Here is a 26274-nt window from a genome sequence, read left to right as displayed (position 1 = left end):
ACACGAACAAACCACACTCAGAGGAAAACTCTTGCAATGTAGTGCTGGAGACAGTATTTCTGAGTCACCGTTATACTTGTTCCTGTCTATATACCAATGGTACCATTCTTTTTGTAATGTAGCTGGAGCCAATGCACCAGCTCTCCATTTATTGTAGTATTCCTCTGTGACTGACCAGCATGATTGATGTATGTCAGTTCACTTTTGTGGGAAGTGTATTACAATAAGAGGGAGACACCTGAGGATAATTAGAAAAGAGCAAGCTGTCCTACCCGTCAGAAATGTCAGCAAGCTGTGAATCAGTTTGCAATTCTGCTACAGAGAACATTATTGCTTCCACATTTTACTACTGTAACTATGACATTGTACAAGAAAAGTATCAGGTGCTCAGTTTTATCAGTTTTTAAAAATAATTTCCATCTTTTTCTAATTTTTTTTCCAACCGCATTTAAGGGCTTGTATTTTACTGATTGACAAGAGTTGTGTGCTATACAACTGATACATACTTTATATATGAGACTAATAATTGGCTAAACTAGCCAGGGATTGGCTTACATGTGTGAGAGTTTAAATTGTTGCTTTGTCATCTTTTTGGTATCAGATTTTTGCTGTGGCTGGAATATTTTCCACCATGGTGTATGTTATTACACCATAAGACAAGTTCAAATTTACAATTTAGGCATAGTTTGCAGAATACTATCTAGCATAAGTAGTAATATCCCTATGGTTTTTAATAATGATGCATGGCAGGGTAACAGAAAAGGGTGCTATTTGTATTGCATGTCCCTAAGCAAGGGAAATTTTAGTGAAACTAGTTCCCCAAGCTCAGCAGTGGTCTGAGGTGCCCTGTAACATAAACTAAGTCTATGGATGCCCGGCCCATTTGTGCAGGCTGTGTATTGGACAAGGCTCAACCTGTTGTTCTTCTTTAAGAAAAAGCTGCTCTGCCATCCTCTATTGTCATCCCTTCAGGATTTAAGGAGTTGTTGTGTAACATTTGTCTGTCCAGACCGGCAGCTCGTTTGGGGAGCAGGGCTGCTGCTCGGAGCACCCCTGCAGTGCGTGGTCAGCAGTTCTCACCACACATACGGCGCGGGGCCATTTGCCTCCTGCCTGTGGCGTTTTGTTTGGGTTTGGTGCCAGCATCACTCTCTCTGGCAGCACGCTGGCTTGTGTGTTCTGTGCAACCTAAGATCAATCAGTAACATATTTGCTGTCGTGCTGGAGTGCGCTCTCTGATAGTGTTAGTCACGGTGCCTGTCAAGAACACCTCTGAACTAACGGCACAGTTTGTACACTTTCCTGCACAAATTCTCTCTGCTCAGGCTGCCTCCCGGTGCTCACAAAGTTATGTTTCCTTAACAGCTGCTGAGCAGTGATGAGTATTGTCTTGAGTCCAGCTTTTGCCACAGGTGCGTGCAGCTTTGCGTGTGATGTTTTAAAGGATGGGCAATGAGAATTCCACATGGCTGTCATTTTGGTATCTTGCTGTGTGTTCAATGATGTCCACTGTCTCTGGTCCAGATTAACCTACCATACTTTTTTATTTTGTCCTGTCCTTGCAGATACTTAGTCCTTTATCAAAAGGTTAGTCTTAAGATTATGTCAGTGTTTTGTCTGAGGATCAAGTTGTGCCCCTGGCAGGTCTGTTTGGGTGTCAGAGTTGCAGGATTGGCTGCCACCCACCAGGTGGAGGATGGGGAGTTTGTTAGAAAGCTCCCTGACCTACAACCTTACAACCTGGTTCAACTGGAAGACAAAAGGTTCCACCTTAATTTGAGAAAAAACTTCTTCTCAGTGAGGGTGACAATCACTGAACAGGCTGCCCAGGGAGGTTGTGGAGTCTCCTTCTCTGCAGACATTCCAACCCGCCTGGACACCTTCCTGTGTAACCTCATCTGGGTGTTCCTGCTCCATGGGGGGATTGCACTGGATGAGCTTTCCAGGTCCCTTCCAATCCCTGACATTCGGTGATTCTGTGATAACCTGTTTAAGCTCACCTTGCTCGTCTGTGTCGGTTTTGTACAGGGGTCAGTACAGTCCCAATTTCTAGAAAAGCTTCACAGGTTTGCCTGCTCTCGACAAACAGAAACTATTGACGAACAAGCCGGTGCCCGTGCGGCCGCGAGGGCTCAGCGCAGGCACAGCCGCACTCAGCGACGGTGGGGCCGCCAGGCGCTCCATCCCCGGCGCCAAGGCCGCTGCACCCGGGGGGAACGGGCAGCCCGAGGCAGCCGTGTCCGAGAGCTGCCCCCGCCGGAGGGCGCTGACACCGCTCTTAGTCCCGCGGCCCCGCCGCGCTCCGGTAATGGCGGCCGCGGGGTCACGTGCTGCAGGGGGCAGCGCCCGGGGGCTTCCGTGCACGTGACGGCGGCTTCCGCCCCGGGCTAGGTGCGCGCGCCCCCTCCCCCGCGGAAGTGACGTCGGCCGCGGGTTGGTGCGCAGTTGTTCGGTGCGGCGGCCGCGGAGCAGCCGGAGTCGCCGGCGGTCACTGTCCCACCTCCCCGCGCAGGCAGCGCCTGCCCGGCCCCGCCCGCCGCCCCGCCTTCCGCGCCCGCGTACGTACGGCCGCACGCACACACACACACACGCAGCGAGACAGCCAGCCAGCCAGCGACGGCCGGGACGCCACCACGAAGCGCCGCAGCCCGGTGAGTGCTAGGCGCCCAGGCCCGCCGCGGGTGGCGCCGGCTTCCGGAGTCGCTCCTTCCTCTCCGCCGCGCCCGGCCCGTTATGTAAGGGAGCCGGGCCCGGCGCCTCCGCGGCCTGCGCCGCCGGCCTCACGGGCAGGCCGCACCGCTTCGCGGCTCCCCCTCAGCCACCTGGGCGACCCCTTGTCCGGCAGCGGCGCCATCCTGGGCCCGGCGCACTGTGGGCCCCGGCACCGCAGGCAGCCGCTCTCCGCCGGGCGGAACAACCGTTATCTTCAGCGTCGCTCGGGAGCTGGGAGGGCTCCTTTTAACAGGTGTCTAAATGGCCTTTAAACGGCGGCAGGTGATGGGCTAATTGGGGAGGGAGCCGGTTCCCAACCGCCTCGCCGCACCTGTGCGGACAGGGCCGCCGGCCTCTCGTCCCCTTGTGTTCTCTGTTGCTGCCGGGACCTCCACTTACCTGTGTGGAGTAGGTGGATTTTGAATGCATGGGATGTCTGTAACGCTGTTTTATTGATGTATGCTGGAGATCGTCAGGTTGAGAACTTCATAAAAATTCAGTGTAGCATCATGAGGGAATTAGTCAATCAGATTTTCAAATAAATAGCATCAGTAGGCTTCCACTGCATGTGAAAGTCTGTGTGTGGCTTGCATGTTGTATCTGTGCTGTTACCTTTATATCTGTGAGCTGGAGGAAAGATTAGAGTTTTGGTCATCTGTAGGTTGTAGGAAGAGTTGTGAGACAAAAAGAAAAAAAGCCTGGTGCAAACTGTACTTTTAGTGCTTTTCTAGAATGCTTGGAGCCAAACTATAAACACCAGCCAAACAATGAATTCCATGCTCTGAGAAACATAAAAAGTTGGGGTTTAAGTAAGGGGAGGTGTACAGCTCTCAGCATGAGAAGATCTGGGCTTAATTTGTTCTTAAATGTTCAGTAGCACTCTGCATATTACCTAATTTGACTAGACTTTCTGTCTGCTCTAATATGATTTTACTGTAAGATGCATCATTGTTAGTGTCATAAAACTTCCATGCTCGTATAACTCACGCCTCCCGACATGTATGTTCGGCGTAGTAATTACGCACTTTATCTTTCAGGTTAACAAGTAGAAGGAATTAAGAGGCTTTTGGAGATTCTATCTCAATTTGGAACTTGTGATAGTTTCAACTTATTTTAAAAAGGAACATGGTATAAACTGAAAATGAACTTAATGATAAAATTTACCAAGAAGCAGATCTTCAGGATTTAACTAAAAAGTTGTGAATATGGTTCCTTCGCATACTGAAATTTTATTCTTCCAATTTGATTTTATTTTCTATTTCTCATAGTTGATTAACTTCCCCTAAATTTGGCAATAGACAGGCATCTAAGATGCTTACTGTGAGGAACTGATGGTTTTGCTGCACTATTCCACTTCTTTGAAATAACAATGTATGTGATCTCAGAGTTATGCAGGAGGTGCAAGTATTGGAGTTGACAACTTCTACCCCCTTGTGCAGTAGCAACAACAGAAATCATAGGCTTTGAGAAATGCTAGGCCATTTGTTTAATATTTCTGTACATAGAAGGTTTTCTGAAGAAAAAAGGTTTTGTTAATGTTCTGTTATGGGTTTTTTGTGTTTGTGTGTGGGTTTTTTGTTCTTGTTTAGTTTTTGGTTTGTTTGTTTTTTAGAATAGAACGGTGCCACTAATGTACAAATGAAGTTGGTTCATGAGCAGGATCTTAGCATTAAATTTTTTGTAAAGGTTTTCTTTCTGTGAATGGCATGTAGAAGTAATTCTGAGTCTTTAATATATAACTGTATTGTTTCTGTTTTTACTGATACTGGATGCAAGTAGTATTGGTGTTAATGTATGTGTATTTCAACACAAAAACCCCATAATAAACCACTAGTAGAATAGGCTTATAGATGAGAATTGTAGTCATTAGAAAGGATTAAAAAGTCTAAACTGCTCTATTCCTTTATAGTCTTAAAAATAATGCATGCACACAAAACATAGAAGAGTGATTGCAGGACTCTCATTCGTTCTCATTTATGACAAGAACATCTTGTAACTTGAGCAGGGGAGGAAGACTTGCATGTGAATGATGTTTCCAGCTTTGCATATTACTTTGCCCAAAGTTCATACATAAAGTTGTTAGTTGTCCTTCTCCAGGCTGTGGTTCTACAACCTCAATCTGTATTGCAGCTATCCAGTCCTGCTCCCTTCCTTACATTGGCACTGGGGCTGTTTTAGCCATTTGGGGATGTGTTTCAGCTCTCTCAAGCTGATAGTAATAAAACATAGCAAACCTCTGCCCAAAAAGCTCCAGCAAAACCCTGTGTTTTGCAAACTGATACAGCTGATGTAACTTACTGAGGAGTAAGGGTGCCACTGCTGTCCCTGCAAAGGGAGCGGGATTGTTCTCCAGCAGCACAGCAGTTCTGTCTAAGCACTGGTTCCAGCTTCCCAGTAAAATGCAGTGACCTATTTTGAGGTCTTGGATGAATAGAAGTAGTATGTACTACCTGCAAATACCAGTGCAGTGTGGGATGTGTTGGTTTAGATTTAGGAAGTCTTGAATGCCTGCTGATATAAGCCCCCTTTTTTTAAGACTTAATCGTGACAAAAGTGCCTGTTATTTGGCCTAGGATTTGCATCAAAGGGCCTATTTTGGTGGCTGAAGTTTTAACAGAACATAATGCAACTGCTACTTTAATCTTTGTGAGTTATTTTAAGAGCTAAACTATTTTCTGTGTTACTTAGCAGTGGAAATGACTTTTTTTACATTACAGACTGCTGGGCATTTAGGAATTGTATTTTACTTCTATTAAACTTTGACTGGAAATCAAACGGGTTAAATGTAGCGCATTACCAAGATGGTCCTTAACTTTGTTAAGGAATTGTATGTAAGTGGAAGCTGGGTTGTTTGTACAGTTTCATAGCAAACAGCATTCTACATGTATTCCAGGATGGATAGGTGTTAAATAATGAGTTCATGCGAGCCTGCTTAAGTTCCAAGAATAAAAATATTAGTGGACCACAGTAGTGTGCTTTAGGCAAGGTACTTGGAGATACTTCTCCAGCTCTTGTGATGGAGTTGTCATATAATGAGCACAAAGTGGCATTCAACAGATCTTGTTCTGATAGCGTTTCTGCACAACTTTGAAAATAAATAGTAAGAAAAAATACCTGTTACAAAGGAGTGTGCAGTTTGTTTTACAGTATTTGCATAGATCTGTGTTTTTTTGCATGTATCTCTGTAAAATGGTTTTTAAAAGAATTTCTTAGAAACATTCTCTTTCTGAGTGCAGCAGGAAAAGCATGTACAAAAGCGTATCTAGTTCGGAGTACTAGAGCTTCAGCACTAGCAGCAGTTGGCCTTTGTGCTCAGCTTCCTGAAATGTGGATTTAAGAGGAGGATGATTGTCCTGGTATCTGTCCCAAGATAAGATTTAACAGGCTTCATCAAAACCGAGTTTGTTTGGCAAGAATGAAAGGTGAAGCATTAGTGCTTCCCAAGCATGCTTGCATAGTCTTTAATCGGAGCATCTTTAATTTATCTTCATTTCAGCTGAAAGAATTAGTTGGGTGTAATTTATATGCAGTTGACTCTGTGCAATTTATATACAGATGATGCAGGGTAGACACTTATTTACATACACATTAATATGAGAATGCTTTGGAGGGGATGCCAACAAAAAGGTTGAAAGGCACAATCCTTTGGGTTCACTTTATAGTAGTTTCCCTAGTGTTTGATGTGGACTTGAAGCGTTACAGGGAAGTGGACTGCAAGGTTCTGTATTTCAGTATAACAGATGCCCTTCCAAGTAAAATTACAGTAAGACTGGGATGATTGCAACCACTGGGTAATACTATATAATTATACTTACATGTTGGGTCCTTCAGAGAATACCTGAAAATAATTATTTTTAATTAGAAATGATCTGAAGTTTGTCTGCGTTACAAAAACTGTAAGCGCTTTTTGTAGGCTGGTGGATCTCTACTTGTATTTCAGTGGTGAAAGCAGAAGTGGTGGAAGTACGTACCTGTTCAACCAAAGGTGAAGTAATGTGTGTACAGATTTTGAAGTATGGATGCATTTGAAGTGGAAGTTGACATTGTTTCCAGTAAAAGGAGCTTGCAGGCTCCCAGAACCATAGATTTTTTATTTTTATTTTTTTTTTCTCCTTACTTAAGTGGAGTTCCTGTCTCGTACTCTACTTCCTTGGACATCAAGTCTTGAGTTGTCCTTTTCTGTTCATTTTCTGTACATTTTCAGCTTTGTGTGGCTTTTGTTTAAGTTACCCCTCAGAATGTATGTCCTTGTGTTCTTCTGCAGTCATTGACTGCTAATACTTATGATAGTAGTGGGGTGTATATATCTATATATAACACCTTGATATTCACAGAATGTTCTTGCTGGTTTTCTAGTCCTCTTTCTTTCTTCTCATTGCCATTCAGAATGGTGAGAGGGTTACAGAGTCTTCTTTCCTCCTCATTGCTGTAGAGATTGCAAGGAGGTGCAGCGTCTTTCTAGGGACGTGGGGTGTGGGAGAGTGCTGTTGATATTGCACCTCCCTGAAGCCTTTTACCCACAACTCAGAAATGCTGAGACTGAAGTGAAGCTTGAAACTCTTACGAGGTTTTTGAGCTTAGAGACAAAATGTGACAAAATCAATATTGAAAGAGGAACAGAGATGCGAATGAACAGGGAATGCAGGGAAATACTAAGGGAACAGGCTCATTTCAATTATTTAGAAATGCAGATACACAGGAGAAAGTACAGGAGAAAAGAACAGACTTGCTACAGTGAAGTGTTAGTCCAGTAAAATATGGTTCATTATGGTACAGCAGAGTTAATGCTACAAAACTCCACAGGGCTTTGATGGAAAAATGGTTTATACTTGAAGATGACTGGTTTGATGTAGAACATTTCCAGAGAGATTTGTGTCAAACTGCTTTTTTTCAGTGTTGGTGAGGTGATTAAAACATGCTGTTTTGGGGAACTTTCTTCATACTAAGCAATGTAAATGGCAGGTTGTTTAACACATTCTTAATAGATTCTGTTGTCTTGGTATGTAATCAAATATGAAGCTGGAAAAAATAAAAGTAGTTCTGTTTAAGTTAGTATTATTGCTTTGTTTGTGTGGGAAAAGTCCAAGAAACTGGTGAATCTTGTAATTCTCTTACATCAAATTTAAGTGTTTTGTGAAAGCTGGTGATAAACTTTGACATCATTTACTTTCTGATTTCCTAATTTGGCACAAATCTTCCTTTTACTTCTGTTGTGTACTAGATGCTGCTAAAACTCCAGGCACAGAGCTGTCTTCAGTGTTACTTTAAAAAGCAAACTGCTTATGGTTTATACAGTCACTTAACATAGGTTTATTAGTGCAGCTATACTGATACAGTTACCTCAGATTCCTGCCCTATTACATTCTGTAATTAAAGTAGTGGACGTGTAATTATGACTCTTGCTTCATAAACTTTATTTACAAAATTCTGTTAAATTGTGTTAAGCTGCTGAACACACTGTTTGAGTAAAACAGCATCTCAAGATGTAGAGTAGGAAATGACTCAGGTATCGGCTATTAGCGGTTAATAAGAAAGTCTAGTTTCATAGAGTGCCTTCCTGTCTTGCTGTTGGAGGCTGTTTGTGGTGAAAAATGACCAGTTGAAGGGAGAAAACTGGTAAATCTGTAACTATATGCTGAACATCAGATTACTGAAGATATTTGGGTTAAAATACAAGGATTTTTTTCTAAAATATTAGAAAAGCAATTGCGAACAGTGCTCTTGTAAGAGGCATGTGGTGGGCTTGCTTGTGAGCTGTGCTGCAGTGATCTGTATTTGGGCATACTAGGAAAATCTGAGAAACAGCTTCAGTTCCATTTTATTTTTCATGGTGTTTACTTACAAGATTCTTTTTAAAACTGGGGATTTGTCTTTATTCCTGCCAGTGATACTAACTGTAGGTGCCTCTTTGTGTATACGAAATCAGAAATGACTGGACCCAACTGTGAGCTTGTCATAGGCTCTGAAGAATGTAGAAGCAAGTAGACAAATGTGAGCTAGTTGTCTAGTACAGAAAGTCTTTTACCTCTTACTTCTGTAACACTTGGGCTGTTGACAGTGAAGGAATTTGGTGCTGGTAAAGGACCAAAATCCCAGACTTAAAATGCCAGCAGTAATAGAGCATAAGTATTTGCATCCCTTGGCTAGATGCTTCAACAAGGCAATGGGAAGAATCGAAGATTGATAGATGGTAGATGGATGATAAGTGATTGATAGATGCCATCGGAGAAGTCCAGCACAGGTGAACTCCTGCAGTGGGTTCTGGATTTGCAGCCATGGGGATGCTCTTAGGGATGGAAATATTTTGAAAGCATGTTCCACAACAGGGAATGTTTCATTCCTGAGGCATTCTCTAGCCAGTTGAGGGCTGTGATGCTTTGAAACTTACTTCTGCTTGTAGCTACAGTTTCAAGGTTGCTGAGTAGTTGAATTGTGGCTTTTCCCTCTGTTTATTTTTCTTCCAATATGCTTTCCCCCATTTCCAGTTCTGCTTTAGTTGCTGGGATTTCAAGTTTTCCCTATACTAAGGTAAATTTTTTTTTTTCTTTCCCTGATTCAGTTACTGGAATCATGAATCCTGTGTATAGCCCTGGATCTTCTGGGGTTCCCTATGCAAATGCCAAAGGAATTGGTTATCCGGGTAAGTAACTCTGTTTTTTAATGAGTTTATGTTACAGAGATCTTTGTTACTAATCAAGAAGAAATAGTCACTTATGAAGGGCTTAATGTATTATCTGTTTGGGGATTTTTTTTTTTTTTTAATTTAAAAAGTGACATTTCAAGAGTCAAGGTAGTTGTTCTGTTGTATTTCTAACTTCAATATCTCTGCCAAAGCAGCTTATTTTAGGAGCTCTAATAATTACGCCTTGCAAGAAGAGGAGTCAGTCTATTTCTGCTGCTAGTTGGCTGGTGCTGTTAACCTTTCTATCCTCTAATTCATGTTCCTCCTATCTGTTTTATGACTGCCTGAAGCATGACATCAAAGGTGGGACAAATAAAACGGCCAAAAAAATGTTTTTAAAATAGAAATCAAATGTATTTCTTACTTTCTCTGCTTCTCATTTGGCGTCAGGTTTCTCACCAGGGTTTTATTCCCCTCTCATCTCCTAATGTATTTGTGAGCAGGGTTCATTTCTGATGTCCCCATAGTTCAGAAGCTGGATAAGGCAGTAATTAGATTTGGACAGAACTTTTTAGGAAGGCTGAAAAGAAGCGCTGTGTGCCTCCATGAGGCATTTCAGGCAGTGTTTCTTGAGTTGGTCTTTTTTTCCTGGTATCTGTTGTGTAATTTTATAATAAGTCAAGCAGCAGTCGTTTACTAATTAATATCTCCATGTAATTATTTCTGTATTTGTAATTATTGGCTTTTACAAGGCTTTCTTTTGCTTTAGATAAAGGTTATTATGAATTATTCAAAGATAACTTTGTAATTTTATCCCTATTCATTTTCTAAACACAGATTTATATAAACCAGGGTTTTGTTTCTACTTATAACTATTTACGTATTGCACTGAAGCTCTTGTTTATACTAAGCTAAGTGGTACCTTAATTTATTTAGGAAGATATACTATTGTAGATTCATAAATAGCAGTTTCAACAACGTTACAACTTCTAGTATTTTATTCTGCTGTTATACATATTAGATTACATATTTAATTATGCAAGTACTGTATACTTGCCAGTCTTCACTTGGTTGTAAATTAGCGTAACTAAAATACGTGAAATTGAGGTAGAATTGTTATAGAAGTGCCTTAATGTCATGCTACAAGTTGATCACTCGAAACTCTTCCTTACAGGAGTTGGTTAGTTTACTGTGACCCTTGAATTCAGCTTAGTCAATAAGGTCCGTGGAGTCACACTGTTACAGGTAGTTTGCTGAGCTGCCTGGTTTTGGCATAAAGATTGTGAGATAAACACAAAGCATGTTTTCTAAAATGAAAAGTAGTAGGCTTGCATTTAGGATTTTTTTAAAATCTAGTGCATGACTAAGTCTCCCCTGTTTGCCTCTCCTAATTTAAAAGCTACAGGTTCTCCATTCAGAGACATTCAATTTACATGGCTTGCATGGTAATGAACATATTTCCAGGTGGAATGTATTATTTAAAGGCACTGTATTTCTGAAGCTGTTGCATATTTAATAGCTGTTTATATTACACTACACCTATTTGAGGTTGTTGGATGGGTTTACGGTAGTAAATAATCAATATCCAAATGTTCTCACATAGGTAAGTTCTGTGTGGAAATTAAAACTGCTGCTTGTGGTAGTTACGTTTTTCACAGATGACTTTTTTCTTAAGCAGCTCAGAGTGCTGTACTGTGGAGCTAAACCTGTGAAGAAAGAGTAGAGGGCTGCAAATGTAAACCACAGAAGTGGTGTTGCAGATGTGTAGTCAGTTTGAATAAGGTGTAAAGCTATACTAAAGTTTTTTACTTGCAGCTTGTGAATTTGAAAACTTAAGAGCTATTTACACTTGGAAAAGTTGTTATGAATTGAAGATGTTATTTTTACCTTTGATTTTTAAGCCTAATGTTTTTCTTAGCCTTACCCATGCTGGCCACCTAATACTAGTGCCAAGTGTATGTCACTTGATATGTTTACAGAGTACTTTACAAAACTAAATTGGCATATGTAGTCCTGAGCTAAGGAATTTCTATTGTTAGGAGGAATTGCTAAGGACTCTGGGATTTATAGCAAAATAGAAACCCTCAAATTTGAATAGCAGTGTCAAACTAGCAGCTTTAAGCCTGACAGTGAATATGCAAATAGTAATTGCCTTTTATCTGGAGAAGTTGAAATCTTTATATGTTGATAACAAATGTGGTAGTAACTCTTTTTCTAAATACAGACATTACTCAGTTTTACAGTTTAGAATAATAAGTTCCCGGAAGAATCAGTGGCTGTGGTTAGTTCAGAAATTTCACTTATTACAATCTAAACAAACTTCGTATTTTTAAAGTAACTGTAGCTTTTGCTAACGATTTTCTGTCTTATGCTGGAGGCCAGTATATTGCAATGTTAGTTCAACCGTAGTGGTTCTTCTGTTCTGGTATAGAAGTGTTTACCTATCATTTTGCCAATACCTCAGTGAATCACTTGTTACTGGTAACTGTCATAGTACATGCCTGAAACCAGTGAGCTTGTTTGCTACCTGAGTGTAAGAACAAATCTGTGTCAAATGCAGCAAACGTTTTAGACTACCTAAGGTTGCTTTGTACTCTGTACTTGGGATATCTCTGATCTGAAGAGTCAGAGTCACTGTGACTTCTAGAGATTTATTTCTGCGAAAAAGTATCTTTTCTTCAGATAAATGTTTTATGTGCATCAGATCATAAAGCTCTGTGGGGCAGGAGGGTTGAACAGTTGCACAAAACTTAAGAGTCACTTGGCGAAGTTCGAGATTTGCTGAAACGGGGATGTAAGGGAGAATTGCACTTTTGACTCCTCAGCTGTTCCTTCCATCCAGCATTCAGCTGCTGGTGGCTTGGGAGCAGCCCAGTGTTTCAGTTGAGGAGGTATGACTGAAGGCGATCTGTTAGGTCATCTCAATTAGAAGATGTACAGTGAAAATCTTTGAGAGTAAAGTCTAGTTAGACAGGGCAGTTAGTCTAGAAAATAACTTTGACATATTCTTTCTTCTAGCTGGCTTCCCAATGGGCTATGCAGCGGCTGCTCCTGCCTATTCCCCTAATATGTATCCTGGAGCAAATCCTACCTTCCAAACAGGTACGTGTAATAGGTATGTCAAAGCAGTAACCTGAAGTTTGGAAGCCGTTAGAACCAAGAAGGGAAGGGCTTACAATAACACTTACACTGCGGGATAAGCTTTACATTACTTTGAATATGATTCATAAGGAATCATCTGATACATGTAGTATAATCTTGTCTTATACTGCTTTCACCTTCGGAGAAGGGAAAATTTGACATTTTTGGCTGTTATTTCTATATTTCAGGCTGATACTTGAGGATTGTGTTACATTTTTCCCTCACTGCTTCGTTCTTGATTCTGCTTGCTTTGCATCCTCCTGGTTGTTTCCAGATTCCTGTTTTTTCTTCTGTCTTCAGAATTCTTCTTTCTCACGCTTTTCTTGAATTAGATCTCTTTCCAAGTTCACCTTGTTGCCTTCTTTCTGCCCTAAAAATTGTCTTCCACAAACTAATTGTCTAGAAAGCCTGGTTGCTGGGCAAAACTAATTTGTCTGTAGTGGATATTGGAGGAGGATTTGGGTAACTACTCATGCATGATTATCTTTCAAGAGAAAGGGAATGTGATGAGCGTAGGAAAAGGGAGACAGAAAAACACAGACAAGAGAAACCAAAGCTCTCACCTAAGCTCTTACATAGTCCTGCTTTCACTAATAGATGATGATTTTGATGTATTAATGATTGAAACAAAACAGAAACTGGTAGCATTTAGTTTCCACTTAAACAAGGAACACACATCTGATAGTATTCTTCCTGTGCTTACTTTGCATACTAAGGAATTTTTTACATTGTTCTGTTAATGCAGATCTGGGCCATCTTCAGGAACTCTTTCACTTGCATGTTTTATGCCAGCTTTTCAGAGACACATGTGGTACATAAACAAATTTGTCCCTGAATGTCCTTGTTTAACTTACGGGGATAGGAAAGGCCACTACTGGAAATTGGGAGGCTGACGTTGTTGAAGCCTATGTGCAGTATTGAAATTCAGTGTCTGTAACATGACATTTCACTACCAGGAGACTCCTGTAAGATGTGAAGTCTTCATCTCTCTCTCAGCTGTAGCTTCAAGTACTGAATGCTGTGTTCTAAGCTGAGTGATGGTTCTATTGCACAAAGTAAAACAGATTTTATTTTTTAATTTTGCAATGAGACTCTGTATGACAAGCGAGGAAGACTGATGACTGACTGCTTAGAAATGCATCTCTTCACAGGGCTGTGTGTTGCTCTGTTTTGATTTCTTAAAAGGGCATGGCAGCAATTACTGAGGCAAGAGAGAGTAAGGTATCTAAAATGTTTGCCTGCAGAACCTGTTAATAGTTTGCAGCTAACTGTGGAATGCTCTAGTTGGTTCAGCCTGTGTCTCTGTTCAGTTTGCTGCTTAGAGGCATAGCGAATGCAGAACTGATTTTGGCTTGTCTTTGGTCTTGCACTGAAGGCAGGGAAACAAATGGATAAGTTCCAGTAATTTAAAACAAAAACAAAAAAAAACACCAAAACAAAACCAGGACAAAACAAAAAAACACCACAAAAAAACAAACCTTTGGATAGGGTATTGCCTCTGTGCAAGTACCACATCTAGGGGGTACCAGCTTGCATTTGCACTGAGTTGCTTAAGAACTTTTTTGAGCATGATGTTGAAGCAAGATGAGTTCCCATCAGGGGTATAACGCATGGGAATCGAAACCCTATGTGGGCTTTTTGTATCGACTTGTATTACTTACTAATACACCATTCAGTTTCATGGTGGAGATTACCTTAGTGGTGTGTGTCTGCCTTCTGTGCTCCACTGTGTATAACATCAGATTCCTGCAGTTATGCTAAGAAGTAGCTGTAATTTTTGTTCCTAGGATCAGATAACTGAAAGGTAGTTCCAGTCTTATTACTGGTTGTAGTTTGCAAATCCTACTGCAGGAAGATGATTTACCAAATCATGAGACCAATGTTTTTATCCACTTGATTGTGTTTTTTCCTCTGTGTCCATTATGTTGTAATAGAGGGTTATGGTTTCTGGGAAAGATTCTTGACTTGGTAGACTTAATCATGTTACCAGATTATTAGTTTGTGTTGATTAATCTTGGAATATATCTTATGCTATATAACAAAGTTGGAGTAGGAATTTTTTCACTTTTATGTGAAAAAGGAATAAAGATGAATAGAAGTTGTTGTTTGCCATTTTCAAATATCCTTTATTTTTTTTAAAGCTAGTACTACTAGAGTCTTTATTGCTGTTGAATAGAAAAATAAGCTTTTATTTCAGAAGAAAGAATAATTTTTAGCTACTCTTTAAGCTATGAACTAAAGTGCAAAATGTCTGGCTCTTCTAATTCAGGCAGATGAAAACTTGAAGTACTTTGTCCTAACAGCCGGGGCTTTAATATTTTTATTATACGTTCTGATGCAGCTGCTTGTTTGTGGAATCAAAGCTTTTGTAAATTTGTCTCATGCAGCAGTGTTTGAACATGCTGTGCCACTGTTCAGAAAGAATACCTTTTACAAGTAGCTTCCTTAAATTTCTGTGGTTTTGAATAACCACGTGGTTTACTTTTAAGGTCTTTGCTCCCTATAAGGAAGAAAATAATTAAATGGGAAAGCAGAATATCTCTTGTACAGATGTACCACTTTGTGATAATGGAAGTTAAATATCCTGTGCAGCTGTATCAATGGCTTTTTAGAATGAGAGTGGGCTTGACTGAGGACATAGTTGTGGTTCACTAGGGATGCTTCAAGTTCAGCATTTTGTAGCTGGCTTATTCAACAGAAATAGCTCTCCATACTAGAAATAGAAGTTACTTCCTCAGCACAGTCTCTTTGTCAAATACTTAAGATCTCTAAAAACAAGACTTCAGACTAAGTGTTATGATAGCTTTCTTTAGTATCTGTAAAGGTCATAAATTCTATCAAAAAAAAAAAAAAAGAAAAACATAGTAAACCTATATCTTCATTAACATAAAAGTTTTCAGTTTGAAGGGTGGAATGAAATTGCGAAGAAACTCGGACTTCTGCAAAACGAAGGAAGGTCATCTGTCATCATGCTGTCTGCACAGACTGATTTTTCACAACACAAATGCCAGTGGTCTCTCTGCTATGTGGCTTCAGATCTGTTCTCTGGATTGAAGTCAGCATGTTCTAGACTTGTTTTACAATTGCCAATTCCAGCTAAATAGTCATTCAGTCTGTGGATGTGGCATCTCCCACTGTGGTGGACCTGCAGAAGACTCAAGATGGTTTCAGCATAGCACAGGCACAGGGCTTTGGTGCTTTCTCCAAAATAGGTGATGCTGGGTGCTTACTACCCAGAATGTTATTACTGGTGGGTGCTGCTGCCAAGGTGTTTGTATTCCCGCTCTGGCCATTGAGCCATAGTATAAACGTGGGAGTGTAACAGGCAGCAGCAATGGTGCTTTTCACACGTCTCCTCCATGCCTCATCAACCTTGTTCTGTTCTCCTGAGACCTTGTTTGGTGAGGGCAGGAGAAACTATGGAAGAACTGTCTTCAGGCAGGGTCTGAGCCAGCAGCTGCTACTTGTCTCTGTAAAAACTGAACAGTTCCCAGCATTTACAAGGCAGACTGATTTTTGGGGGACTTATAATAGGAATGCCAAAGAAATATTTTGGATGGCATCTGTAGTCTTATTGTAAGGTATACAAATAATTCATAAGTGATGATGAAGGGTATGTCTACATATGTAATACACAGAAAGGAGATTTAAAGATACTGAAGTGCCTTTGGAGTCCCATTTGCAGTTGCAATGAACTCTACAGTGTTTGTGTTTCAAAAGCGTAGCCTTTCATATTTATTTTACCCAGTTCAAAAAATGCCGAAATGCAAATATGAATAAATGTAAGTTGAAGTGGAAGATGCAGATTGTGTCTTTCTGTTCTCTGAAAAATCCATCTGGAGCTCTCTACATAAGTCTCTTTTTTGAAATTAAGCTGTTCCTGTGCTGCCTCTTCTTCTACAGAAGGTAACTGCAGGTTAGTTAACGGTTACTGTGTTTTGCCAGTATAATTTGGGATGCATTCGGAGCTGGACTAATATTGGCATGGATGAACTCCTCCAATATAGGAATGCTGCCTAATGTGCTGAAGCCAAGTATTTAATTATATTACTGTGGAAATACAAATCCACTTTTTTATCCCATATCCATAGATTTGAAAATAAAATTGTGCAAAAATAGAGTTAACTTTTCATGTTAAGTTGACACAGTGAAGTATGTAGGTTTTGGACTGTTATCGGTATCATGTGAATGATAGAACTTGTGCTGGGGTTTTGAGGCTAGCCTGCTAAGTACTAACAGGAAGATTGAGTTTGGAAATTAAGAACCGTGCCACCCTGACTTTAGAAAGCAGTGTACTGACACTCATTTTTCCTGTTTTTAATGCAGATTTACCTTTGTTTCAGGTTACACACCAGGCACCCCGTATAAAGTATCTTGTTCACCCACTAGTGGTGCAGTGCCACCGTATTCTTCGTCACCGAATCCCTATCAGACTGCTGTGTACCCAGTTCGAAGTGCCTATCCACAGCAGAATCCATATGCACAGGTAAATAAACAAAACTAAAAAATTGTCACACGTAACAAGGTTTATCCAGTCTGCTTAGTGTATTTGGATTTGTCAGAAACTTTTGGTTCTTTAGCTAAAAGCAGCTGAATAAAAAATAAAGAAATAGTGAGAGAAGTTCTGTGATAGACTAATATAATAAAAGATACAAAATGAAGGGAATGAATAAAGAATGAGCCCTTTTTGTTGCAGGCATAGCCAATGTTGGAATTCTAAAAAGGTTTTGGATTTGAATGTTATCCTAAATGTCTTAAAAGGGGGCTAAATGTTAAAGTTTGCCAGTGAAATGCAGTTAGAATAGTTGAAATGAGTGTTTTGGCTTCTACTCTGTAAATACATTCCATCTTTAGAATAATGCTTTTATTTTATGCTACATTTATGAAAGAAGTTATCATTTATCTTTGCCATGAGATATACTGTAATGACTTAATTTACTTCTTTTCTCTAACAGCAAGGCACTTATTACACGCAGCCTTTGTATGCAGCACCACCCCACGTAATTCACCACACCACAGTTGTGCAGCCCAACGGCATGCCAGCGACCATGTATCCTGCTCCCATTCCACCGCCCAGAGGGAACGGTGTGACCATGGGCATGGTGGCTGGGACTACGATGGCAATGTCAGCAGGTATGGAACTTGTAACCCTCATGTTCTCTTGATGAAGCCCTCAGTTTGAGGCAAATGTGGCTGCATTACAAAGTTGTGATGCCAGATGTGTGCTTGGCAGAATCATGAAATCGTTTAGATTAGAAGGGAATTCTGTGGGTTGTCTAGTCCAGCACCTTCAAAAGGGATCCAGCTAGATCAGGTTGAGTACTTGTTCACTGATATTTTGATCATCTCTAAGTATGGAGATACCACATCCTCTTTTCAGATACTAGTATTGTGGTAAAATAGTTTTTCTTTAAATCTGTATGGGATTTCCCTTATCGTGCGTGCTTTGCTTCTCATCTTAGTGTCGAGGATCTAACGTCCTCTTCTCAATACATTTCTCTGTGCCTAGTTGAAAACAGCAGCCTCTTCAGGCTGAGGAACATGCAGTGTTCTCAGCCCACCCCTCATATTGCTGACCTTTGTATGTTAAAATATAACATTTTATGTGTTTACGCTACCTGCAGGTCTTCTGTGTCATAGGCAATGGTTAGGGATGTTGACTTCCTCATGCCACACTTCTAGTGGGGGTGTTTTGGAGAAAATGTTGTTTAACAAATAATGAAGACTCATCTGTGTTCTCTGAGGGGGTGTGAATCTTCGTTACTCGGTGTTAATGTACAAAGAAATGTCTGCATTCACTCAAAGCACACTCAATTCAGTAACCTAAAAAACAAAAGCCGTGAACTGTTTTTCAGATTCTGCTTTTTACCTAGTCAAATTTATCATTAATTTGAGGGATCTCAAAACTAGAGAAGTTGTGTGTCACAAACTGAGCTAACATTGGAATTTCGTATGTGGGAAAGCTTGTCCCAGGTGTTAGTTACTGTTTCTGCGAAGTGCTGTAGACCAAGACTGTTAAGATCCTGCTATCTTAGCCTGTTTATTTCTGAAGCCCCTTAGTCTGTAAAAACCTATCTGTAATAATGCAAACAAGAACTGATTTATTCAGATTTATCAGTCAAGTTATCTCTACCATCAAATATTGTTATAGCATGTAAAGCCTGCTGTGGGAAAAAGTTTTGCAGTGAATAATGCTTATGTTGCAGGGTTTCTGCTAGAGCTATTTTTGAGTAATGAGTATCTTTGTGTGCATTGGACTAAACATCAAAATGATCTCCCTGTGTAAATGTTTGAAGGAAGGTTGGGGCTGCAGTCTAAAATAATACTGGTCATTTTAAATCAGAAGATGAACAAGCTGTAATTGTTTTAAAAATTAACACTTTTTTTTTTTTTTTTTTTCCCTCTCCCCTCTCTCATTTCATTTCTCTGTACTGAAATTTGTTCTCTTCATCCTAGGTACTTTGTTGACAACTCATTCCCCAACTCCAGTAGCCCCTCATCCAGTTACTATGCCCACATATCGGGCTCCAGGAACACCAACCTATAGTTATGTGCCCCCACAGTGGTGATCATCCTGGCAGTCAGTGTAAGTTACCGATTTAGATTGAAAGCAGTTAACGTTTCTTATAAATGACAGCATTGCAGGTTCTTCTGGGGAGATTATTTTTTTGGAAGGTAAGCGCTCTGGGATACTTCTGCTGTATTCTAATTGAGTAAGAATACACAAAAATTATTGCTTATGTAATAGCTGTTCCCTGCAAAGGAGAGAAGTCCTGTGGGACTTCTTCAGTGGTCTGTATCTTCAGAAATCAGGAGTAATTTTTATTGTTCATGATTGTTGAATATGAAAGAATGAGCCTCAAGTTGGCTTTATTAAAATACATCTTGGACTAATTGTATTCAGTATTTTGAATTCATTGGTAATTCTTGAATTCAGCAGTACTGTGATTCCTGAATGAAGCAATGTGTGCAACTTTGTAGTCTTGCTTTTGATTGGCTAAATATTTAGGCAAGGTAAGTGTTTTGCCTTGCTCTGAGAGTGAATCTTTCTCGTAAGCTGCTGAAACAAATACACAACCTGGAGTTTTAATTTCATATATTCGCTCTGCTTCAGGGAAGTCTTCGTTCATACTTCTTACAGTCAGCACGAAAAAATTGTTTCTAGTGTGGCCCAAAATTTAGATCATGGGTTTCAAGAAAAGGAGTTTGATTTTGAAATCCTCTATAAAGTGGGATGGATTTGGGGGGCATAATTTGCATCAAACTGACACAAAGCCTAATGTTTTAGGGATCCTTGCTTATGTTTTGGGTTTTTTTTAGCATAAATTGAAATAAGGACTTGTCAGAACAACTGAACAAGAAATTTTTACATTTAGTCCATTTAGTCTATGACAAAGTTAACTATGTTTTAAGTTTCTCTAGATTTCTGTTTCAGCAATTAGGAGTCAGAGTTCTGTGATAATAGGTGACAATGTTCCCTTTTAGTTAAGAATGCAACAGCCGTTTCTCATTTTGTTGTGACGTTACATACTGATCTGCAGATCTGAAATGTTTCACATATAATATTTCATTCAAGAGTGTCATATTACATGATTTGAGTACAAAAAGTAAGAATTTTGCTGTGACTAAACGCATGACTACTGATAAATAAAATTTAGCGTAAAATACCTTTCTAATATTGCACCTTCTACTTAAGACAAAACTGCTAGTGAGGATAGAAAGCTGGAATGGACATGACAGGAGAAAATCGATGCAGTGAGTTTTTAACCTAGAAGCCTGTGTATTTCAGTGGACTGGATAAATGCTAGGGTAGCAGTATGGAATGTGAAGCATTTGTTGTGTGTGCATATTGGTGTGGTGCATGCAATGGTAGAATGTTCTGCCACACTGGCGTAGTATTTCACATAATTGAAAATATTCCTGCCTTTTTCCACCTCTTAACATAGGTTTGAAGATGGGAGATATGCAATCAAGAAATTGAGGTTTAAAAGTTGGTGCTGAAGCCCTCATGCCTCCAACCAGGACTTTCTTCTGAATGCTTTCAACACTTGGCTAAACACTACTAATTCCTGATCACTGAAGAATTTCCAGTGCTGCATATCTTACATCTTGGAACTCCAGCAGTTAGTCTTAAAGCAAATCCTAAATCCTGTTTTGTGGACTGTCTTGCAATTTTTTAGCTAATTATAATGATAAAAAGGGAGTATAAATTTATTCTGATCCATATCTAGTTGAATGCATGTTAAAACACAAAAACAAAGCTTGCTCAATCTACCTGCAGTGACTGATGCAAAAACCATCATATGCAAATCCAAAGGAACCGAAAAGTATTTTACAACTTGTATCACTAATGCACTGTTGTAATGTATGCAGGGTCTTAAGAGGTAGAATCACGAAAGTGAGTTTCTTTATAGAATACCATAATATACATTAGATAAGTGCTTCAGCCTTTTTCAGGTTGATGGAGTTGCCAGTTTAAAAGGGGCATATTTTTATTTAAGTGATGTATTATTTTCAAAATCAACTACTAAATTGGAGTGACTGGAAAATGAGTCAGACAAGCTGTAGAAATCCCGCACGCCATTAGTTTACTTCATACCTTTTCATTTTCATTATATGGATTCAGTGTTATACAGATGTTCTTAAGGATCAGAATGAAACGACAAAGGTAATGCTGTGCGTGCCAGTAAATAACACAAACTTCCTTGAGGCAAAACTGGCTCTTAGGAATGGTAGGAGGTGATTTCACCTGCGTAATGAATTGCATGCCCTGGGGAGATATATATCCAGTACTATCTTTCATATGATGCAAGATGTGTCAAAGTGAGACTGCCATGCAGACTTGTAGAAAAACACTTTCTTTTAGTTTGCAGTTCAGGAAATCCATGCTGTTTTTCCTAAAGAATGTTGTTGTCAGTTGAAAATGTATGTGCAGTTGATGCAGCTTGCTTTCCTGACACTTGAGAAATGCTAAGGCTTTCTCCAGCAAACAGGAGGAGTTCGGCTGTGTGTTATTCTGAGGAAAGCTTGTGTGCCTGATGGGTATGTTAAAGGGGAACAAACCATTTTAACACAATTTCCTTGTTAGCTACTTGCAGTATGGACTTTGAATATGCTGTAGAAGGGCTGTCAGAAAACAGAGGTTTCAAATATTTGTTATTTTTTTTCCCCCCTAAAAATATTTGTAATTGAAGTAGGAGCCATTTTCTCATTACAGCATTTGGATGTGTTTCTTAGTATTTTCTTGGTAAATTGCACTTGGAAGCACGTAAAATAAGACTGACTGCAGATTAGCATTTCATTGCAATGAGGCATTTCTGATATTCTTTCTTGCAACTTCAAGTTTTAAAAAGTACCTCAAAGCAAATGCTGTGGGGATAAAGGGCTAGCCTTAGAACCCATTTATATACCAAAATTGTTATGCAGGAGATTTTAAATTTTTAAATTTGAATATTGCACATAAAATCGAGGTTTTTCTTAAACCTCCTTGACTTACAATTCCAGAAAGATGCAATTTTCTTTTTTTGGGTACATTCTGCCTGCAATAAATTATGCAGTAAATGGTTACAAAATGTTGTTCCCTTTTAAGCGTTTACACAGAGGTATATCAAGCTATATTGTTCTTGTAGGTTAACTTCCATTCAGAAGGAATTTTTTTAAGTTCTGTATCTAGTTACACTTTGTTTTGGGTCGTTCAGCACCTACACAGATTTGGCAGCTACTTCAGGGTAGCATCAGTGCTGATTTAACGCTGCCATTCCAGTACTCTGCCCCGGTGGGAGGCTTACGTACCTTTATAACCCGTTGGTGGTTAGAGCCTTCAGTAACTTTTTTTTTTTTACAGTAAGCACTCTCCATATTTTGTACTTTTTTTTTTGTTTTGTTTAATAAAGTCTAGGTTTATTTTGCATGAATCACTGTCAGTGGACGGCCCCCTTATTTCTAATGCCTTGAACATAACTTGTTGGAATAAGTACTTTAAACCTTACTCATGAGCACTTACTGCAGCTTAGGGATTTTCATATGTTTTTATATGGAGCAGAAAATTACCCCAGACAAACTTATTTGAATCTGTATTGCTTCGTACAAGCCTGTTTAACAATTCCGTTTGTGTAGTAGATTTGCAGCTCCAATTAGTCAAGTGTGCTGGAGACTACAGTGAGCATTAGTACAGGCCATTTGTCCATTGTAGCTAGTAGAGAGTGACTTTTTGTTGTCTTCACAGGATTTTCACAAAGAGCTGAGGTATGAAACAGTGCTGTGTTGGGGAGAAGCTATAAAGAACAAGCTCAAAGCTTTGCTGTCTCCTGTCTCATCACCCGATAAACTAAAGGTTTGAAAGTCATAGGAGAGAACTTTCATCAATGCTGCAAGACATAATTAGTTAAGGAATGAATATAACTTCTATATATTTGCTCTGACTTCAGATTTCTAAATGTCATCTCAGAATTGGTCTCTGTTTAGTATTCCATAACACTTAAGCAGTCTCACTTACTTGAGCACTTTTTCTTCTAAGTTGCATTATGGGATTCATCCACAAGGGGGACACTGTACCTTTTTTAAAAGGTACTAAACCTCCCAGTTTTCATCAGTTGTAATCTGCTGGGAGGGTGGAGCATGTCTCCAGTAGTTGATATGGAAAGTAACCAAAAGCACAGTGCAGGGGAACGGGGGGAATATGTGTATATATAACTATCTTAATGGTATTTTGTTGCAAATAGTAGAAAGCATGGATATACAACTGCGGAGGGGAAAACTGTACATCTTTAAATAGGCGTTTACACAGTGAGGGTCTTATGAAACATTCTCTCCTGCTTTTTATATAACATTCCCTATTTAGAATTCCTTTATAAATAAATACGCAGTATGTGTTTGCACTAGAGCTCCTCAACAAATAAAAAGAGCCAGTGCAGTAGAGACATTTCAGATCAAGCTTCTCTTTAAAAAAAAAAATGAAAAAACTACACACACAAAAAACAACCAAACAAAAAACTTTTATGGCAGCTTTATATGATTAAAAGCAAAGTACTACTTTAAACCTGGAACTGAAAATAACTGTTGCAGCAATAACAGAGAAGTCCAAGAATTTTTTTTTGTAAATCGAATTTCAGGTGTTGAGTTTTGATAAAGTATTTTTTAAAAACTGAGGTATTCCCTATGTCAGTAACAACTGATGAAAATGTCTTTTAAATGTAGCAGCAGCAAAAGAAAAATGGTTAATAATTGGCACCAAAAATGTATAGCCCTAGTCAGTGGTGTGGTGGTTATTAATGAAACACTAGGAAGGAAAACAGAGAACCTGCTACTAGATCCTGCTTATGCTTGTTGTAACCATCTCCTGTTTGAAGTTCCTAGGAGACGTGCAGGAATGCTGTTCAAGAAAGCTTCTTTTTGAGTGTACTATGCAAGTTAAATGCTTAGATGCGGTGGTAGATGGAAAAAAAACCCTTTATTTTAGTTGAAGTCCTTCCTTGTATAGCTTCATCAACTGAAAAAAAAGCCAAGCCAAAACACCGCCACCACCTGTAAGTACTACCATGTCATGGTGTTGTCTGAGAATAGTTCATGGTACAGAGTTGTATACCAGGGTACTTGACATTGACTACTCTTCATGGAGTGTTCTGGCTTCACTGCTCCTTGGGTAGTGGTGCTACAGAGCGAGAGATGGTCAAGATTGACTTGGGTTCATTTCCCGGTGCTTAAGCGTACAGTATTATACACCATTCACTTGGGTTTAGAACATGTTTTTGCTTGAGTAGGTAAGCACAGCGATCCGATACCACCACTTAACTCTAGGCTTAAACTTGTGCCAGAGAGTAGTAAATACCACGTATGTGAAACCTCCCATCTTAGGAAGGTGCACAATATAGTGATGCTTCAGCTGAACTTGTGTGGAGGAGAACAGCTATTGTGGTTGGTGGCTGGTACTCTGCAGGTGCCCAGGAGAGGGTCTGTGCTGGTAGGAAACAGGCATGGTCCTGTCCAGCCTTCTCCAGGAGGTGTCACTGGCCGACCTCAGTGTGTTGGAGGGTCACCAGCAATCCATTACTCCTCATGTGCAAGTGTTTGTGAGCGCCTCTTCAAAAGACACAGATTTAAGCTCATTCAGACTGTTCTCATTAATACGCGTCAGCTTTCTAATCCTGTATTTTATCAACTCTAAGCTCCCTGCAGAGACCCTCAGATTTGATGAGGTAGAATGCCAGCTGCAGCAAAGTTAGGATAGTTTAGTGCATCAAGCCTCACCAGGATTCAAGTTCATTCTGAGATCTCTGAAGTAGTGAGGACTCCTTCAGCAGGCTGTGTACACCTTTGTTTGGGGGCGTTGAGAGGAAATAAGATGTGTTTTGTAGACGGAAGAGAGAAGAGGAAGAGTGTTTATCTGAGGACAAGGAAACCTTTTCTTGTGTGAGTTGAATGTAATACTGAAACATCTGAATTCCACAGGTAGTAAGGGTCCATTTGTGATTTAAAAAGATATTATAAACAATTTATGGGCTCTGAAGTTTCAACATCAAGAAAGTGAACATGACTTTTCTAAACTGTTGTGACTTTTGGGCACTTAGCAGGCAAACTGGGAAAGCTTTTTAGCTGGCTGCTGTACAGACTTGTTTTAAGTAGAATGGATTTGTTAGTGGTTTTTTTTATTGTAATGCTATTATTGGCTGCCCTCATGTCTAAGATTTGAAAAAGTGAGTGCATGCAATGGAAGTACAAGAGGCCCCAGTAATAGTTCTCCATGTTTGTTATGAAATAGACACAGATTTCCTTTTTATGACTTTTTTTAAAACTGTCTTACAAACAGTTGTATTGGTACTTTTTTTAAGTTTAGGTCAATGTTGTCTTCCAGAATAAGTTTTAAGGCATCACTCACTCCTGCATTGAACTATCGCATCAACGTAAAGAGTGGAGATTCCATTCTGAGCCAGTTCAATTGTGAAAATTCATACTTTTTTATTTTTTATGCAATTCAATGAGTAGATGAGCTCAGATTTAAATTCTTAAAAGCACGTTTATTGTAACAAGAATTGTTATGTATTAATACTTCAGTTTTCAATAAAGATTGACTTGTGTTGCTTATTGTGTTTTTTTTTTTTTCCTACTGTCTTTGCTGACGTCCTTTTAGAAACTATTCTGTTCCTGTATAGCTTTAGCATTTGCTTGATACCAAATCAATGCTGTTTCAGAGGTAACAAGCCTTGAGCAGAAAGCTGTTAAAAACTGGAGAAGGAAAAGCATTGAGTAGGTGTGAGGTGTGGATAACTACCCCGTTTCTTTAGAGTGTGGGTGGCTGTTAATGACACTCCTGTTAAAATGCATCTATATATATTTGGAGGGGACAGAACTATAATGCTTGAACTAACCAGCTATTTTGATTTATTGCAGGTCTTCAGAAGCAACAATAACTTACCTGGTAATGTTCCTGTGAAAGCAGTGTGTGTGGAAGAGGAAGGCATAACATCAATAACTGCATTGAACTGTAGAAAAGCATTTGGGTTTTGAGATTATTGCTACAGGTGGTTTTTGTTGTTCAGTCAAGTAGTTCAGCTTCTGAAATAGTAGCCAAGCACTAGGGATCACATGGACAGACTTCAGTGTGTCTTACCTCAGGTTAATTGCTGGTCAGTCATTCTGGGATCACTTTTATGTTACAAGGAGGTAAGTTTGGGGTTTTGTTTGCAGGTCATTGGAGCTGATGAAAATGCGTAATTCTTAACCAGTGGGTTGCTGGAATCTGGGAGTGTGTGAAGGGGGAATGCTGGTCTTTACAATGATGCTGATTATTCTTGGGCTAGAGG

General features: G+C 39.7%; 1 protein-coding gene across 2 annotated transcripts; it reads left to right on the top strand.

The window, feature by feature from the left end:
- The first annotated feature begins 2434 nt into the window (after positions 1 to 2434).
- Positions 2435 to 25555, top strand: FAM168B (family with sequence similarity 168 member B). 2 transcript variants are annotated; one of them, XM_082056335.1, is made up of 7 exons: positions 2435 to 2651; positions 9272 to 9352; positions 12353 to 12436; positions 16819 to 16961; positions 17431 to 17608; positions 18932 to 19061; positions 20422 to 25555. In XM_082056335.1, exons 2-6 carry the CDS (start codon positions 9283 to 9285, stop codon positions 19042 to 19044), a joined length of 588 nt encoding a protein of 195 aa, XP_081912461.1. In that variant the 5' UTR covers positions 2435 to 2651; positions 9272 to 9282; the 3' UTR covers positions 19045 to 19061; positions 20422 to 25555. The 2 variants fall into 2 exon arrangements, with proteins under 2 accessions (XP_081912461.1, XP_081912462.1); XM_082056336.1 differs by lacking the exon at positions 2435 to 2651 and adding an exon at positions 2695 to 2965.
- The last annotated feature ends 719 nt before the right edge of the window (positions 25556 to 26274 follow it).

The sequence above is a fragment of the Streptopelia decaocto genome (genome assembly GCF_964273445.1).
Source record: "Streptopelia decaocto genome assembly, chromosome: 6".
Lineage (NCBI taxonomy): Eukaryota > Metazoa > Chordata > Aves > Columbiformes > Columbidae > Streptopelia > Streptopelia decaocto.
Note: the sequence above shows the minus strand (reverse complement) of the source record. Positions and strands in the feature narration are given on the sequence as shown.